The sequence below is a fragment of the Mizuhopecten yessoensis genome, unplaced genomic scaffold, assembly GCF_002113885.1.
Source record: "Mizuhopecten yessoensis strain PY_sf001 unplaced genomic scaffold, ASM211388v2 scaffold11053, whole genome shotgun sequence".
NCBI classification, from domain to species: Eukaryota; Metazoa; Mollusca; class Bivalvia; order Pectinida; family Pectinidae; genus Mizuhopecten; species Mizuhopecten yessoensis.
Window position 1 is genome coordinate 465,087 of NW_018408855.1, and position 18,092 is coordinate 483,178.

An 18,092-nucleotide genomic window follows, 5' to 3' on the forward strand; every position below is an offset into this window, starting at 1 on the left:
TAATACATATGATATCTGCCCCACAAACGAATCTGCGATCTCAGGCGTTCTATCATTGAACTCAAGATAAATACCCCATAGTCGAATCTATGAAAGGCGGTTAGACACTTTGTATACGTATAGTACAACTTAAGTGAGAAACGACAGTAAAAACTTAAAATTAGGTCAGTGATCCAGGCGTTTTATCATTGAACTAAAGATAAATACCCTATAGTCGAATCTATGAAGGGAGGATAGACACTTTGCGGGTGCTTTAAACGTGTAACCACATACAGAACAACCAAAATGAAAAATAACTGTAAAACTTAGTCTCATAAATTTATTATTTAAGATAAAAACTTAATAACAGATAACAACCAATTAAATAATCTTGATTGTAACTTGTTTGTATACATGTATCAGGGTGACTCAGCACTCTATAGCTACATATGTACTACATGAGCTTCACCCACTCTGTACAGATAGATACACTACAGTCAGTGTTCATTGTCCACGGTCACTGTTTTAATTGATATCTTTGTCATTAACTCTGTACAGATAGATACACTAAAGTCAGTGTTCATTGTCCACGGTCACTGTTTTAATTGATATCTTTGTCATTAACTCTGTACGGATAGATACACTACAGTCATTGTTCATTGTCCACGGTCACTGTTTTAATTGATATCTTTGTCATTAACTCTGTACAGATAGATACACTATAGTCAGTGTTCATTGTCCACGGTCACTGTTTTAGTTGATAGCTTTGTCATTAACTCTGTACAGATAGATACACTACAGTCAGTGTTCATTGTCCACGGTCAATGTTTTAATTGATAGCTTTGTCATTAACTCTGTAAAGATAGATACACTATAGTCAGTGTCCATTGTCCTCGGTCACTGTTTTAATTGATAGCTTTGTCATTAACTATGTACAGATAGATACACTACAGTCAGTGTTCATTGTCCACGGTCAATGTTTTAATTGATAGCTTTGTCATTAACTCTGTACGGATAGATACACTACAGTCAGTGTCCATTGTCCACGGTCACTGTTTTAATTGATAGCTCTGTCATTAACTCTGTACAGATAGATACACTATAGTCAGTGTTCATTGTCCACGGTCACTGTTGTAATTGATAGCTTTGTCATTAACTCTGTACAGATAGATACACTATAGTCAGTGTCCATTGTCCACGGTCACTGTTTTAATTGATAGCTTTGTCATTAATTCTGTACGGATAGATACACTACAGTCAGTGTTCATTGTCCACGGTCACTGTTTTAATTGATAGCTTTGTCATTAACTCTGCAGCTGAATATCCAGGTAAGTCACGTCAGTACTTATAACATAATGCATATATAATGAATGAATGAGTGTCATAACTTTCTCAACGAGTAAAATGTATATGCTTGTTTTCAAATATTATGCTGTATGTCTTTAATATCACCGACCAATGTGACGTCATGGTCCATCTAGTTTCTAGTTTCTTCTTCCTGGAATTCTGTCCTATTTAATCCCTGTCACTTAAGCAGGGTCGTCGATATATTGTCCGGATATGTTCCATGAATTTCGGATCGCAAAAACCATATATGATAGGATTAGCCATATTGTTTATAAAAATACTGTACAAAAATAGATAAAACATAAACGTTCCTGTAAAATCTAAACTTGGTAAGAAGTCTTTCTTTGTGTCGGCAAGGATTTTCAATATCAGGTGTGGAAGGAAGCTGATGAAGTAGACCAGTGTTATAATGAACAACATCATGGTCACGCGAGCGCTTCTGTTGCTTACCTTCTTACTCTTCTTCCTGTTGCCAGGTTTGGTGAGCCTGTTGCCATGCTTGTTGCTCTCGACGCTATCATCCATTGCGTTCGCTGAATCGTCTAGTCCACTACACGTGGTCAGATCCTCCTGGCTAGCTTTAAGCAAGTCCATGCTACAGAATTGGAACTCAGAATTCGTCACCACCTTGCACGTCTGGCCAGGTTCAAAACTCTTTTTCCTTGTTCTGGAAATGTGAGATTTGTTGTCCGATCTAAACGCTCTCTGCTGGTAGACACGGCGTACTACTTTTATATATAAGACTATGAGGGCAATATTGGCGATGATGATGACGAGGATGATAACAGCGTTGTAATATGTCGTGTATTTCGTCTTGATGAACTTGTCGTCGATGTAACAAGTCGCGCCCATCAGGTCGGGATACCCAGTATCAACGGTACTGTAACCATACAAAATGGCCGCCGGCCAAGACAACAGTAGAGCTAAAAGCAGAGCCAGAAAACTTGTAACTTTCGCACCTTTTATAGTCATCTGAGATTCCAAAGGGCGACAAATCTTCCTGTAACGTTCCACGGCTATGACGACAAGGAGAAATGCTGAACTTCCTCCTGTGAAATAGTTTGTGCATCGTAACACTTTACACGCAATCCCGGATGTAAATTTTAGCGGCAGCAGCAATTCTGAGATAACAAAAGGCATTCCAACCAGACACATGAACAGATCCAGGTAACCAAGAAATAAAATAAATATCCTTTGATTAGTTCTCTTAAATTTCGTTCCGTATATATACAACACATGTATATTGCCTATAATTCCCACGATAGACAGGAAGCCGACCACTATGATGGCACCGAGTCTTTCCATCATCTCGTCATGGTTGAAGTCGTCAATGGAAATAGACCCATTGAGGTTAGGGTCAACGTTGTAAAGGCCTGTTTTCAGTTCATCTGGGGTCATGTTTGTGCTTTGTTTTTGTGACATCCTCTGAAAAATTAGAATAATAGAAAAATGAAATTACCGTATGTAATGAAAGATTGAAATACGTGTTCTTAATATAAAACACAGATATAGTCCATGGTACACGGTACATTTGTAATAAAATTGGTGAATACGTGTGTAAGCCTTGCGGAATTGGTAAATGTAACCATAGAAACCACTACCTTATTCATGGAAACATGACCATTCCGCCATTTTGTAAATTAGTTTGTTAAAAATGTATCACGAAAAATAGAAACTACACAGAATATTTTTACCTATTGTCTGTGCTGGTGTGGATATCAGTATAACATTTTACATCTTTGAAAGTATGACATACAGGTATATAGGTTATATAGAGTTTGGTCTACGGACTGCCAGCTAGGTCACCAAAACACAAAACAGCCATACACAACACAAAAACCACTTGTGAAACATGAATCATACAAGTCCCTGTTTAACTTGTATTTAAAGAGGAAAAGGAACGGAAATTCAAAAATAAATGTTTCAATGAACAATGGAACGAAGCAGATTCAATTTGCTACAACAGGACTTTTACATAGTCGGAAAAGAGAACATCAGGAACGGAAATATGGAAAGGCTCGATAAGGGACCATGTCGATAAAGACACATATGTGACTTGATCTTAGACAGTAAAACCAACCAACAAACATGATAAGTCAATGTACCATTCAGATTGGTAAAAAGGGACCAGTTATAAAAGGAACCTGAAGCTGTATATGCTGTTTATCATCGGACAGCAACTAAAGCTGGACCAGAGTCAGTAACCACGCTGGTAGTCAGTCAGCGAAACTGTCTGGTCAATCACGTCAGATTGGATCATCTTTTAGATTGGCCCCCTTCTCTAGAATATTAAATCGTTTAGAAAAAAAAAGAAACTCTTATAATTTTGATCACTTAGATGTCTGATTCTAAATAAGTTCTAAACTAGGAGGAGATAAGCTGGAAGTAAAATGCAGCCAGGAAATTCTTCATACAAATCTTAGGGGCTGGTAGCCAGTCTAATCATCTTTGTTTGGCACAGTTTAGCTTTGTTTAACTGCAGCTGACATTTCGGTCGCCAAACTGACCAAATTCACTGACAAAAAAATGATGCTGTTTCAAACCACACTTACAATGTTTGAACAAAAATCTATAAAAGTCGATTCACATTCCTACGTTAAATTAATTGGTAATTTCCAAGCTTAACTACTATTGATACAAGTAAGCTAATGAGTATTTTGTAACATTTTTTAAGCACAGTTAACGGCGCTCGGAACAAGCGAGTATCCGATTTCAGGACTGATACACATCGAGTACGACCACAGTGGCCTCCATATTTGCAAGTATGTGCTGAATATTAAAAACAAATTATGAAATATGTATCCGTAAAAAAATGATAATTAAATCTGACAACTACTTTGACTTTGTATTACATAAAGTTCTGATCGTATAAATTGTAGGAGAAGGTAGTCGATAAACTTCTGGTTTTGTAACAGACTTTGTCAGTGAACGACACCATTTTCCTTAAATGATAATTACTGATATTTTGCTACAAAAATTATAATAACATAGACAATTATGCATCGACTATATTTCTCCTACTTCCAGCAACCACGGAATGTAGATCTCAAGATATTTTGGCATATTTATTGACTACATTTGCCTTATTGTCTGCATAAAATAAAGATGCAGTACGGCATCAATTGTTATAAATCCGCAATGCACACAACATTTTCTTATTATATGTGTGCAGATCAAGTGCCAACCTTTATGTTTAATTCATAAGAATATAGCACATACAAGGACACAGATGAAAGTTTCAAAGCGTCTTCTTTTCTGTCACTGTGAACCCCTATACCCTTTAATCTGTACCAACAATCTGTTTGTGTCCATTTATAGCAGCAATCGAATACACCTACTTCGATTACATGTTTAACCTGATAAATGTATTCATTAAGTGAAGGTACGTTACAGTACCATGTACGACAATGAGGATTGGATTATCTACCGAAAGTGACTGTTCCTGTGTAGTATTTCCGCTGAGTATTACCTCTTAAACGTGATGACACAGGAGCTCATTGTCGTAAAAAAACGATACAAGGTAGGCCCCCTCATCCCTAGCGATCGTATTTCGTGATATACAATGTATATGAGCCGGTGTTTGTATGAGAATACACATTATATACATGACTAAACCTGAATCCTTATAAATGATAAATCACACCGGATATTTACTCTGTATAAAACCTACAGCAGTGGTTACCTAAGTATCTCATTTCGAATAGAAGAATTCAAATATTCAAGTGCAGTTTGATAAGGATTTTTTTCAATGCACACGTAGATGTATTTCCATGGAAACGCAGGCCACCCTAGTATACACTTTTATAAAAATAATTCTTGTACCAAATTTCGAATGCACGGTATAAATTAGTTTAAAATGAGCTTAAGGCATATAACCTTTGGAATGTCTTTCAAATACATCGCAATGTCATTAAAATTCACTGAATATCCGGTTGGATATAACCAGCATCGATCAGTCGAATGCGCCGCACGACGTAAACATTCAAGTAGTTACATGGTGAATCACACGTCCCTGTGTAACCTACATGTAGGTAACGTACATTGTATAAGAGTTGATAACCCAAATTGGTCTGAGTTGTCTTTTAACACTAGTGTCACCCGATACCAACAGGTAAACTGAATCTGTCCTCGTAACACTGGGCAGGTGAATCTTATACAGATAAAATACCTGTCGGGGATAAACAATATTCTAGTATGCGTGTATAAAAAACAGTATTAAGAAAATAAAACCTACACTTCCTAATAAGGTATTATGTAACAACACGTGACTACTTTATTAGACATTCGCTGAAGTAAATTACTTACAAATAGACGTCGATACATTCGACTTCACAGTCATAAGATTGGCATTGTGGTTCATTTCATATTGGAATATAAACTATTGCTAACAGGTATAAAGTTATATTGATATAAATGTTGCTATATTAGACCAAATATATTTTAATTTGAAGTATTGAGGAATTTCAAACATACATAAACATTGAAGAGAGTTTTAAATAGTGTTCAGTATAACTTGTCCTCTGTATATACTTGTTAGTGCCGCCGAGCACTTGTTGGTATATGACCCTGTAAATAGGCTATACTGTATCTACCTAGTGTCATTTATAACGAGAAATACAGAACTTAGGCAGGACTTACCTCACGGTGTCGGTGTTAGTGGCGATCAACGACTGTTATATATGTTAAACTTTACTTGGAGGTAAATGAATACAATTTTAACAGGACCACCATGCACTGTCGTCCCCGTAAATACACTGTTTGTAGTAAACTCACTTACCACACCAGTAAGTCAAGTGTGACACATATTACACACACACGGGGTAAACCACCACAACTTCCGGTCTTGAAGATAACATTTATTTACAAAACGACTTGTATGTAACAACAAGAACTGAGGTTCGAGGCAATAAACAACCCCGAAATCTGATAATTTAGTCATACATGTGAGTCTTGTGATGTCACTGCCCTAAACCCCTCTATAATACTCTCATATCGCAGTGGCGGATCCAGAGACCTATCTGGGGGGGTTTCCAAATTTCCTGGGGGGGTTTCCATGTTGGAAAATATTGAGGAAAACGGTGAAAATATATGATTTATAAAGAAAATTCTCAGGGTGGGGGGGGGTTTCCTGAAGCCAAAAAACCCCCTCTGGATCCGCCACTGTATCGCTTCAATTTTATTCAATCAAAATAACAACAACATCTGAATTAAATATCCGGAGGTACACCAGGCTTACTGAGTACAACAGGCTGTAATCAACACACAGGTAAATATGTCGCAGACATCATTGAATAAGCGTAAAGGTGAGTCATTAAAATTGTAAAGTTATTGCGAGGCATAGAGATATATATTTTCAAACATGTGACACAAAAAATGATAAAATATAGAATTGAGTCACTAACTATGGACTACCAGGTCACAGCTATTTTACCTAAAGGCATAATTTACACGTACTTTTAAGTCCCTCAGTATATTTACAATATTGCATTGATGTCCTTGTTACATATCGTGTGCCTCTCCTCAGTACATTACATTTGTACATTTCAGATACTTCCCAGTATTTCTTGCTACTTTCCTAAGTACACCAGTCATTTTATCAGTTAAATTACTACACAGGGTATATCCTATAACTTGACAAATAGTCGTGTATATTTTCCAACTTCAGGATCTTTCTTCACGCTTCAATTTTCCTGGTATTTCATAAACGATTTGTCGTTGTTCGCACACACATACACACACATACACAGTATCATTGGTCCACGATGCAGTCAGTGTAAATTTATCCTTCGGCGTGCAGTGTAAATTCTTCCTTCGGCGTACATTAGCCGAGGTGCTCATGTTTTTAAATATCAGTTATATCCTATGATATTTCTTTTTTGTTTTTATGTTATCGTAAGTGTTCTGTGCTTTTTCTCTCTCTCGAGAAAATTGGACAACTTCATAGTGTCTACACTGTTGAAATAACTTCCTTGCCCCTGTTATTGCGCTTGATATATACAGGAGTATCTATAGTGATTTACCTACATTGATTTGCAACTGTTTTTGATTATGCGTTAATAGCACCATACTATTTACTTTTCAAAAGATTATACACATATAACGTTTCATTTTCAGAATACCGTTTCCAGGACATCATCATAATTTGTTCTGCATTTCGGTTTCTCTGTACCATACCGAAATATTGTAGTCAATTAATTGAATTTTTGTCGGATCCTCTAAGAAAACGTATCATGTAACAATAGAACGCTTTGTACTAAACTATCAAAAATGGCCATCGAATTAAAAGCAACCTAACAAAAATTATACATGACTTAATCTAAATTGAGCACTGGTAACATCGATGTCAAATCACTGAATCCTTGTCAGACACGCACGTAGTCATTGGAGTCACACGAAGGAGTCAGCTTATGAGTAAAACACATTTTGATCATACCAAATATGACACAAGTAACGTCGATATCTTTCTCAAACTGATTTTCAGAATATTTTAAACAACGTGGAAGATTAATTTCCTTGACTTTCCCTCTATGGTGCGTGGTAACTGTGGACGTATATATTCCCATCACACGTTACGACCATATCCAATGTTACACATTGGCACTCAACACTACAGAATATCCGACTTCTGGTTATTTCAGCCATTTATATTTTTTCTGAAATATTTTCTGACTTAATGCAAACTACAAAATGTTATATAGGTGATGTTTTAACAACAAATATGAGAATTTTGTAATTACCAAATGGCAGCTCCCGATAATCCTAAAAGCATGTCATCCAATATTAAAACAGACAAAGGTTTTCAAATATAGCTGTAGGTAATAACATGCTTTCCTCTCATATATAATCGAAATGGTATTTTAGTTGACTGTATTTCTGCATCCAAATGTTGTTTAGGAACGTGACTGTCTAAATTGTAATTGTTTTGCAGACCATAACTCATGGAAAATAGAGCTAGATATCAAAATACCTGAAAGGTGAATTCCAGTAATTCCAAAATTGGAACCGAATAGAAGGTAAATACACTGGATGTTTCCGATTTTTAACGTAGACCGATCAATACATTGCCTGTCCCACTCTACCGCAACACATCGCATCACATCTGTCATCACAGTGGATGTTCATGTGTATTTTTCAAAGAATCTTTCTTTTCAAAGATGGTTATACGAAAGTTATGGCAATTCAACATTTGTTCCATAAGATTTCAATTCTTTGTTTTAAAAGACAATGATCAGTGTATAATGGTCTTTTTCCGTAGGCCTCTGGCAAATATGTTGATAATAAAACAACACAATGATTATCTCTAATCCAGAGTGTTAAAGCTATAGGCATTGATACAGGATCTCACAATATGGAATATTACATTGTAGGTATAAGTCAAACATGTAACAGCTTATTGGTTATAAACTGTGTCCGCATCCAAACGGAAATTGTATATTGCTATTTACATAAATCAGTGGATGTATCGATTTCTGCTAGCTAAACAACGATAAAATACGTCACGATACCAATGTAAACATCGTTGATTATGTTGAACTTTTTCGGACAATACGGTACTCCTGGAGGTGTTTGAACAAAAAAACTGTAACGAAGCCATTCGTGGAATCTTGTATCAGAAAAAAAGCCTCTAGTTTTAACCGACGACTGAAAACTTTCTGATAATTGGTCTATTTAAGGGATTATTTCAAACGTTAAGCGCAATGACAAAGAAGGGATATAGCGATAGCCCGTCTACAATCAAGTAGTCATTTATATGATTTAAGTATTGTTATTAAAAACAAAAAGAGCTATCTTTAATTGTCTCATGTTCACACAGGGAGGTTCATAAATGTATTCAAATGTTCAAAATACATATATGTATAGAAATAATAAACTTCGTCCGAAGTATAATCAGAGACCATGGTCATATGGTGTACGTAATGCTCCCGACCTGACAATCTGTCTCAGAATCATCAGAGCCGGTACAGACAATCTGTCTCAGAATCATCAGAGCATGTACAGACAATCAGTCTCAGAATCATCAGAGCCGGTACAGACAATCTGTCTCGGACTCATTAGAGCCGGTACAGACAATCTGTCTCAGAATCATCAGAGCCGGTACAGACAATGTGTCTCAGAATCATCAGAGCCGGTACAGATAATCCGTCTCAGAATCATCAGGGCCGGTACAGATAATCTGTCTCAGAATCATCAGAGCCGGTACAAACAATGTGTCTCAGAATCATCAGAGCCGGTACAGACAATCTGTCTCAGAATCATCAGAGCCGGTACAGACAATATGTCTCAGAATCATCAGAGCCGGTACAGATAATCCGTCTCAGAATCATCAGGGCCGGTACAGATAATCTGTCTCAGAATCATCAGAGGCGGTACAGATAATCTGTCTCAGAATCATCGGAGCCGGTACAGATAATCAGTATCAGAATCATCAGAGCCGGTACAGACAATTTGTCTCAGAATCATCAGAGCCGGTACAGATAATCCGTCTCAGAATCATCAGGGCCGGTACAGATAATCTGTCTCAGAATCATAAGAGCCGGTACAGATAATCTGCCTCAGAATCATCAGAGCCGGTACAGACAATTTGTCTCAGAATCATCAGAGCCGGTACAGACAATTTGTCTCAGAATCATCAGAGCCGGTACAGATAATCAGTCTCAGAATCATCAGAGCCAGTACAGACAATGTGTCTCAGAATCATCAGAGCCGGTACAGATAATCTGTCTCAGAATCTTTAGAGCCGGTACAGACAATCTGTCTCAGAATTATCAGAGCCGGTACAGACAATCTGTCTCAGAATCATCAGAGCCGGTACAGACAAACTGTCTCAGAATCATCAGAGCCGGTACAGGTAATCTGTCTCAGAATCATCAGAGCCGGTACAGACAATCTGTCTAAGAATCATCAGAGCCGGTACAGATAATCAGTCTCAGAATCATCAGAGCCAGTACAGACAATGTGTCTCAGAATCATCAGAGCCGGTACAGATGATCAGTATCAGAATTATCAGAGCCGGTACAGACAATCTGTCTCAGAATCATCAGAGCTGGTACAGACAATATGTCTCAGAATCATCAGAGCCGGTACAGACAAACTGTCTCAGAATCATCAGAGCCGGTACAGGAAATCTGTCTCAGAATCATCAGAGCCGGTACAAACAATGTGTCTCAGAATCATCAGAGCCGGTACAGACAGTCTGTCTCAGAATCATCAGAGCCGGTACAGAAAATCTGTCTCAGAATCATAAGAGCCGGTACAGACAATCTGTCTCAGAATCATCAGAGCCGGTACAGACAGTCTGTCTCAGAATCATCAGAGCTGGTACAGACAATCTGTCTCAGAATCATCAGAGCCGGTACAGACAATCAGTCTCAGAATCATCAGAGCCGGTACAGACAATCAGTATCAGAATCATCAGAGCCGGTACAGATAATCAGTATCAGAATCATCAGAGCCGGTACAGATAATCAGTATCTGAATCATCAGAGCCGGTACAGACAATCTGTCTCAGAATCATCAGAGCCGGTACAGACAATCAGTCTCAGAATCATCAGAGCCGGTACAGACAATCAGTCTCAGAATTATCAGAGCCGGTACAGTAATGTAACAGTAGTGTGTGCTTTGTTTGACATCTTCTGCCCTGTATCTTAACAGTTCAAATGATAAAAAGAGCCTCTACTGATACACAATCATAATACTTAATATCGGCTCGACAGTAACTAGGCAACCGTGATGCCGTTTTTAGCCCGTGCGAGGACAAAGGTATCTGACAAATCTAAACCAGGATGGAGTGTGAGTATTAAAAATAATCCTATAAATCACAAATAAATAATTCCGTGATCATATAATTATTCTTCATCAATACGGATACCATGAAGAGTTTTGTATCTGGAACTGATTGATACCTTAAATCACTCTTTTTAACGTTTACAGAAACCTTCTGGATATAGTTTGACTTTGTACGTACAAATAGTTGAATATTTCATACGTTGGTATGACTTATTTATACAGTGGGTTCTTTGTACTTCGTTATTGAAGGATACAGGTCACGTATCACGATGGTAATCATACATTTGAATGTGCAAGACAATACGTCAACATGTTGTGTTCGATAAAACCTTAGCATTGGGACGAATGGTTTATAAGTATTTATAAAAATACATATATAAGAAATAGATCGGTCGCCCGGTTCAAATGTAAACATGTATTGATTAATGACAATGATAATTGTATTGACTGTTTAAAGTTGTATATCTATGAACTGTTAAGCGCTTTAGAGTAGCTTATTCTAGCTAGATAGGGCGCTATATCAAATGTTTTATATTATTATTAGTATTGTGTTGATAACTACACATTCGTTTTTGTGGCTATATCGAGTATGTTACACCTACCTTTCCGTGGACTATTTTAACCGTGTAATCCCAATACGTATTAACTACAACTTATCGTAGTACTTGCGTACAGAGTCGGTGTCTCATCACTACAGGGCTCTTCTCGTTTACTGAGTTCCAAGGCAATAACATACTTCGAACAATGGTACTATTGTTTTATAAGGGAGGGCAATGAAGTTAGGAGGAAAACCACAAACCATCGAGCAATTAAGTACATCGTCACCTTAATCTGAATCCTAGAGACGTGATCACAGCATCCTTAATGTACATACTCACGACTCAACTGCTTCCCTTTCTCTTCACAACTACCCAACGGTATCCCTAATGTTCACCACTATTAGCCATACCCATCTTGTTTGTGTCACGTTCACCACCAAAGTTTACGTCTAATGTATCCAGCCACTCACCAACTCTATACCCATAGTATCTGACCATGCCTTTTGTATACAATCACTGCCCAATATCATTTCTGTTGTATCTAGTCACTCCCCAACTCAACTCCTATAATACCTAACCCCGAACCTTTTTGTATACAATCACTTCCAAAAACCTTTCCTTTTGTAGCTAATCACTTCGAAACCCCACTCATATAGCACCCAACTCAAACCAACTCTCTACATTAAAGTTCAATACTTACATACATATATTTAATGAATTTTGACAATTATAAATTATACTTATATTTCTTCGTTTTTCTCAAGTTTAAGGTGCGATGATTGGTTTGGTTTGGTATATTTTTGTTTAACGTCCTTTTAACAGCTAAGGTCATTTAAGGACGTTCGATGCAATGAATATATATACTATACATAGAACGTATATTTTATGTAACTTGAAATAAAATGAAAAAAGTACCACATTGTCCATTTTCTTACCAAGCCAAAATAGCAATCGATATGGATACAATAACAAACATGTTTTGGAAATGTGGATACATCACCATAAGGAGATATATGTCCAAAAAGGCAGAAGTGATTTTATTGGCAATTTTAAGTTAAAATCAATAATATTTCATTGAAGTGTGCACGTAATGGTATCTTCAAACAGTAGGTACTGTTACCTTCCGCTTTGTGTCCGTGCTACGCAATCGTTTAAAAAATGTACTTAAATGTTATAAGCCAAACATGATAACGAGAGACGTTATAGTTCTTTGAAAACTTAATCTAGGTCATTGTAAATAAGAGTCAAGTGGGTAATTCTCGTTTGTAACAAACCGACCGATGACATGAAGCGACAATTAATGGTATCACAACCCTGTCCCTAATCAGCCATTTAAGGGGCCTGAAAGGAGTCCCTGGGTATTGAAGGAGGATCCCCGTTAGGACAAAGGAGCATGCACTTAACAAAGCCAGTTTACTGTCGGGAAGGGATCGCTCGTGCCGTTTGATGTCGGAGCGCTAAGTGCGGATGTCCGTTTACATCCGGGACTTACCAATATCTGCAACGTACAAAATGACAAGGTCACGTACATATGGCGCCAATGATTCGCTGTTGTACTTTCATTTGTTTTCATTTACAACCTTTCAGTATATTGTAATACATGTGCTATGTATAACTCAGTAAGAATACATTAATACATATATGTACGTACATTTGTATTTGTCAAAGTAACCCTTATGTGTATTTGTCAAAGTAGTCCCTATGTGTATGTGTCAAAGTAGTCCCTATGTTTATGTGTCAAAGTCGTCCCTATGTTTATATGTTAAAGTTACCCGTATGTATATGTGTCAAATTTACTCTTATTTTTATGTGTCGAAGTCGTCCCTATGTACATATGTCAAAGTAACTCTTACGCTAATGTGTCAAAGTAACTCTTACGCTAATGTGTCAAAGTAACTTTTACGCTAATATATCAAAGTAACTTTTATATTTATGTGTCGAAGTAATCCTTATGTTTATGTGTTAAAGTAACCCGTATGTACATGTGTCAAAGTAACACTAACGCTAATGTGTCAAAGTAACTCTTACGCCAATGTGTCAAAGTAACTCTTATATTTATGTGTCAAAAAAACCTCTGACGTTTATGTGTGGAAGTCATCCTTATGTGTATGTGTTAAAGTATCACTTCTGTTTATGTGTCAAAGTAAACCTTATTTGTGTGTGTCAACGTAGTCCCAATGTTTATGTGTCAAAGTAAACATTATTTTTGAGTGTCAAAGTAAACCTTATGTTTGTGTGTCAAAGTAAACCTTATATTTGTGAGTCAAAGTAAACCTTATGTTTGTGTGTCAAAGTAAACCTTATATTTGTGTGTCAAAGTAAACCTTATGTTTATGTGTCAAAATAAAACTTATGTTTATGTGTCAAAGTAATCATAATGTTTATGTGTCAAAGTAATCCTTATGTTTATGGGTCAAAGTAAACCTTATGTGTATGTGTCAGAGTAAATCTTATCTTTATGTGTCAAAGTAATCCTTATGTTTATGTGTCAAAGTAAACCTTATGTTTATGTGTCAAAGTAATCATAATGTTTATGTGTCAAAGAAATCATAATGTTTATGTGTCAAAGAAATCATAATGTTTATGTGTCAAAGTACTCCTTATGTTTATGGGTCAAAGTAATCCTTATGTTTATGTGTCATAGTAAACCTTATGTTAATGTGTCAAAGTAAACCTTATGTTTGTGTGTCAAAGTAAACCTTAAGTTTGTGTGTCAGAGTAAACTTTATGTTTGCGTGTCAAAGTAAACCTTATGGTTATGTGTCAAAGTAAACCTTATGTTTGTGTGTCAAAGTAAACCTTATGTTTGTGTGTCAGAGTAAACCTTATGTTTGTGTGTTAAAGTAAACCTTATGTTTGTGTGTCAAAGTAAACCTTAGGTTTATGTGTCAAAGTTATCCTTATGGTAATGTGTTAAAGTAACCCTTATGTTTATGTGTCAAAGTAAACCTTAGGTTTATGTGTCAAAGTTATCCTTATGGTAATGTGTTAAAGTAACCCTTATGTTTATGTGTCAAAGTAAACCTTATATTTGTGTGTCAAAGTAAACCCTAGGTTTGTGTGTCAAAGTTATCCTTATGTTAATGTGTTAAAGTAACCCTTATGTTTTATGTGTCAAAGTAACCCTTATGTTTATGTGTCAAAGTAACCCTTATGTTTATGTGTCAAAGTAAACCTTATGTTGTGTGTCAAAGTAAACCTTATGTTTGTGTGTCAAAGTTACTATTACGCTAATATGTCAAAGTAACTATTACGCTTATGTGTCAAACAACCTCTTACGTTTATGTGTGGAAGTAACCCTTATGTTTGTGTCACACTTAATTCTTATTCTACTATGTCAAAGTGAACCAAATGGTCGTTTGTCAAAGTTACCTTTTCATGGATGTGTCAAAATAATCCATCTACTCATTCACATTCAAACACATGACATGCCAATATTTAAATGCAAGCTAAAACAACTACAGCAATAGAAGTCCTATATACATTCTTCCCTGTAGACAGTGGGAACCATGATGACTTAAAGAAACTCTTACCGTCCCAAAGTAACTGATTTGGTCTCTGTTTTTGTGAAGGATTTGTCGTGGTGTCTCCTTTTGTTTTGGAGTAACATTCCTGTTGATCTGAATTGGATCGAGTTTGAGGTCAGATTTCATCCTTGTTAAGGCTGTTCTTTATTCTGAGCTTTTGTTTATATGGTTTATTTATTTTAATATTTGTTTTAAATTTTCGTTTTGTGCACAAGTCTTTTTCTTTTAGATGTTTTGCAATATATTTATATATTCTCAATAGGACGCTTTATAGTATATAATTGTTACACAGGATATTCACTAATGCTTACATTGCATTTCTTGAACGATTACTTTGCTTAAAACAAGAATATAGCAATAAACATCTCTACTATGCGATAAAACTACAACTTAAGGATCCCTGTCCCACTGCATTGTGGTTTTCCCTATATGCAGTTACCTCCCCTTAACTTCCCTTTGGATATAACTGTAGAACAGTTGGGCCAAAACACTTCCTTCGACCAAGAAGTTTAGTCAGTGAGAGCGATAGTTTAGCAGTCTGAAGACAAGGGCTCAAACAATCCGGGTCTAGCCAGGCGTTGTCATCTGTTTTATACTCAGAACACTACTACTGATTATAGTGTACATATGCCTTCTTTATTTCTTCTCATAAATGTCCGGTAAGGTATGGTTTTCTTTCCAGAAATGGTCTATTGTGCCAAAACAAATTGCAATACTTTGTTACAGCTTTTTCTTTTAGTGGTACGTATACGGGGATCCTCAATACATTTCAATGCCGCCTAAGAAACCAAGCCAGCACACTGTGTTGTTATCTCTACGCATCCACAGCCAGTATTCCATTTAATGTGAATTTTATCATTAATGTTAAGATGCATATAATCTTTTTTACAATTGCGACATGTTCTAAAAAAATATTTGTATGGTGTATTGATACTTTTAAAACCGAGAGGTGATATGAATCGATCAAAAAAATCACAATATCAAACATCTTATAAATGTATTGGAGTAATGAGCAGGGTTGATCCACCGATCGTTTTTATCACTATTTCCAAATTGTTCTCATTTGACCCTGGCTGTTGCGAGGACATTAAACTCCAAGCACACAGATCTACCCACCTCTCAAACGTATGTTACCATCATACCGATCTGTTATCTATATCTATTACTGGTGTGACAGGTTATTTTGATAAACAAAGTTATCATTGATATAGCAAAAGTATTCTAGTTTAATGATTCATAAAGATACAAATCTCAAAGCTAGTGTAGACACTATTTAGTTTTTCAAAATTAAATGTTTACCAACAAAATTTCGCTGGGCAATTTCTCTCTTTTTTTGCAGCAAAACAAACTCTTTATTCCATAAAATTCATATAGTATGTATTTAAATGTATTTAAATCAAAATCTATTATATATTCGTATAATACGTTACTGACGATTTGAGAATTCGCTCGGTGTAGTAAGCATTGTATAAATTACCATTCAATTTCTATGCAAGCCGAAAATATTCCAATATGTCGACATACTTTACAATAACCGGTCCCCCAAGAGAGCGCGTGCGTCGTTTGGTCTGCGTCATGTCCTACAGGCGGAGTCAAGCGTGTGCCAGTGGTCCCTTTCGGTACAGCGGAACGTCCTATTTATCACTGATATAAAAGCAAATACATTATATTAACACTGATATATGTTGATTCCTGCGGCGACAAAAATGGTGTTGAATGGAGAACATTGACGCTTGGCGAATAGCGGAAGTGACAAGGGAGTGATCATTATGCAGCGGTCAAAGGTAGCAGTTATTCAGATTCTTTTGTTGCTGTTTCCGTTGCTCCCTGGGCGAGCTCAGCCTCGGTCCTTTACCCCGTTCACACGTTAATAAGGTCGTATTTATAGGGACATTCCTCCATATTTAATGTTCAAAATTTACACAGCTTGAGGTCGCAAATGTATTGTCCACTTTATCAGACTCAGCCGCCACACATCGCCCTCCTCTTTCCTTGTTGTAAAGTCGTAATGTAGAGACCTTGTTCCGATGTGTGATTATTGAATACATATCTAGGAAATTGGTAATAATTCATATGCAAAGCTAGATGAAATTTAAATGAATATTTATCAAATAAAAATTGGATTACAGACCAAGTTATCATGTGAATTGTCTTACTGAAAATAGAGTCGCGATCAAGGGATCACTTCACATGTACATTTGTCCATATTTAACATACTCTTACATAATACACAGTCATAATATGGACACCTGTTCACGTGAACATTTATTGTACACAAAGGTAACAAGTCAATTCAATATTCCATAGCATATTAATAAGAAAAGGCAAAACCTTAAAAGAGCGAAGCTTTTGTTGATCTCTGATATTTACTGATTTATAATGAGATAATACTGCTTTCAGAATGAGACAAGATGGAGTGTGGCGTGATTGTGACGCCATCGTATGATAATCTCTGAACGACGTTTCATGCCTGCTAGTATCAAAATTTATGTGATAGATTTTTTTCGAACATACATGTAATGTAAATTGGTTTTTTATCTAAATAAACAAGGGTATTGTTTTCACTCTATGAAGATGTTCATGTTTTTTGTATGGGTTGAAACACAATTGTCTTTGCTTCAAGGATACTCTTCCGGTTTCTCCACTGGACGTCTACTTCCGGACGGAAAAAATTTAAAGGTAAGGTGTAGAAAGGGGAAGCAACTCTGTTTACGCACGCATGTGTTGCCATTAAAGAGCTTCGCTCGGGCGTTCGGCGCCCGAGAGCTACGCTCTTATAAATATCACGATGTTCTAGGTAAAATCCTGTGATGCGCGGTAGCCATATACAATATTTCCACAGGAGAGGATTCGGTCGTGTTTTGGTAAGTGTTAACGTGTGACAAACTCTCTCCCAGATTGTTTGTGCATCGTT

General features: G+C 36.5%; 1 protein-coding gene across 2 annotated transcripts; it reads right to left on the reverse strand.

Moving 5' to 3' along the window:
- Positions 1–305: 305 nt before the first annotated feature.
- LOC110465095 (cholecystokinin receptor type A-like) lies at positions 306–11,818 on the reverse strand. Of its 2 annotated transcripts, none has more exons than XM_021520680.1 (2): positions 11,715–11,818; positions 306–2,751 (listed from the first exon to the last, which is right to left on the reverse strand). In XM_021520680.1, the coding sequence occupies exon 2, from the start codon at positions 2,746–2,748 to the stop codon at positions 1,495–1,497; it is 1,254 nt and encodes a 417-aa protein (XP_021376355.1). In that variant the 5' UTR covers positions 2,749–2,751; positions 11,715–11,818; the 3' UTR covers positions 306–1,494. The 2 variants fall into 2 exon arrangements, with proteins under 2 accessions (XP_021376355.1, XP_021376354.1); XM_021520679.1 differs by lacking the exon at positions 11,715–11,818 and adding an exon at positions 5,965–6,150.
- Between the last annotated feature and the right edge of the window lie 6,274 nt (positions 11,819–18,092).

Bases quoted from the DNA above. Each gene is read 5' to 3' on its own strand.
- LOC110465095 (XM_021520680.1), bottom strand. From the start codon at position 2,748: ATGTCACAAAAACAAAGCACAAACATGACCCCAGATGAACTGAAAACA.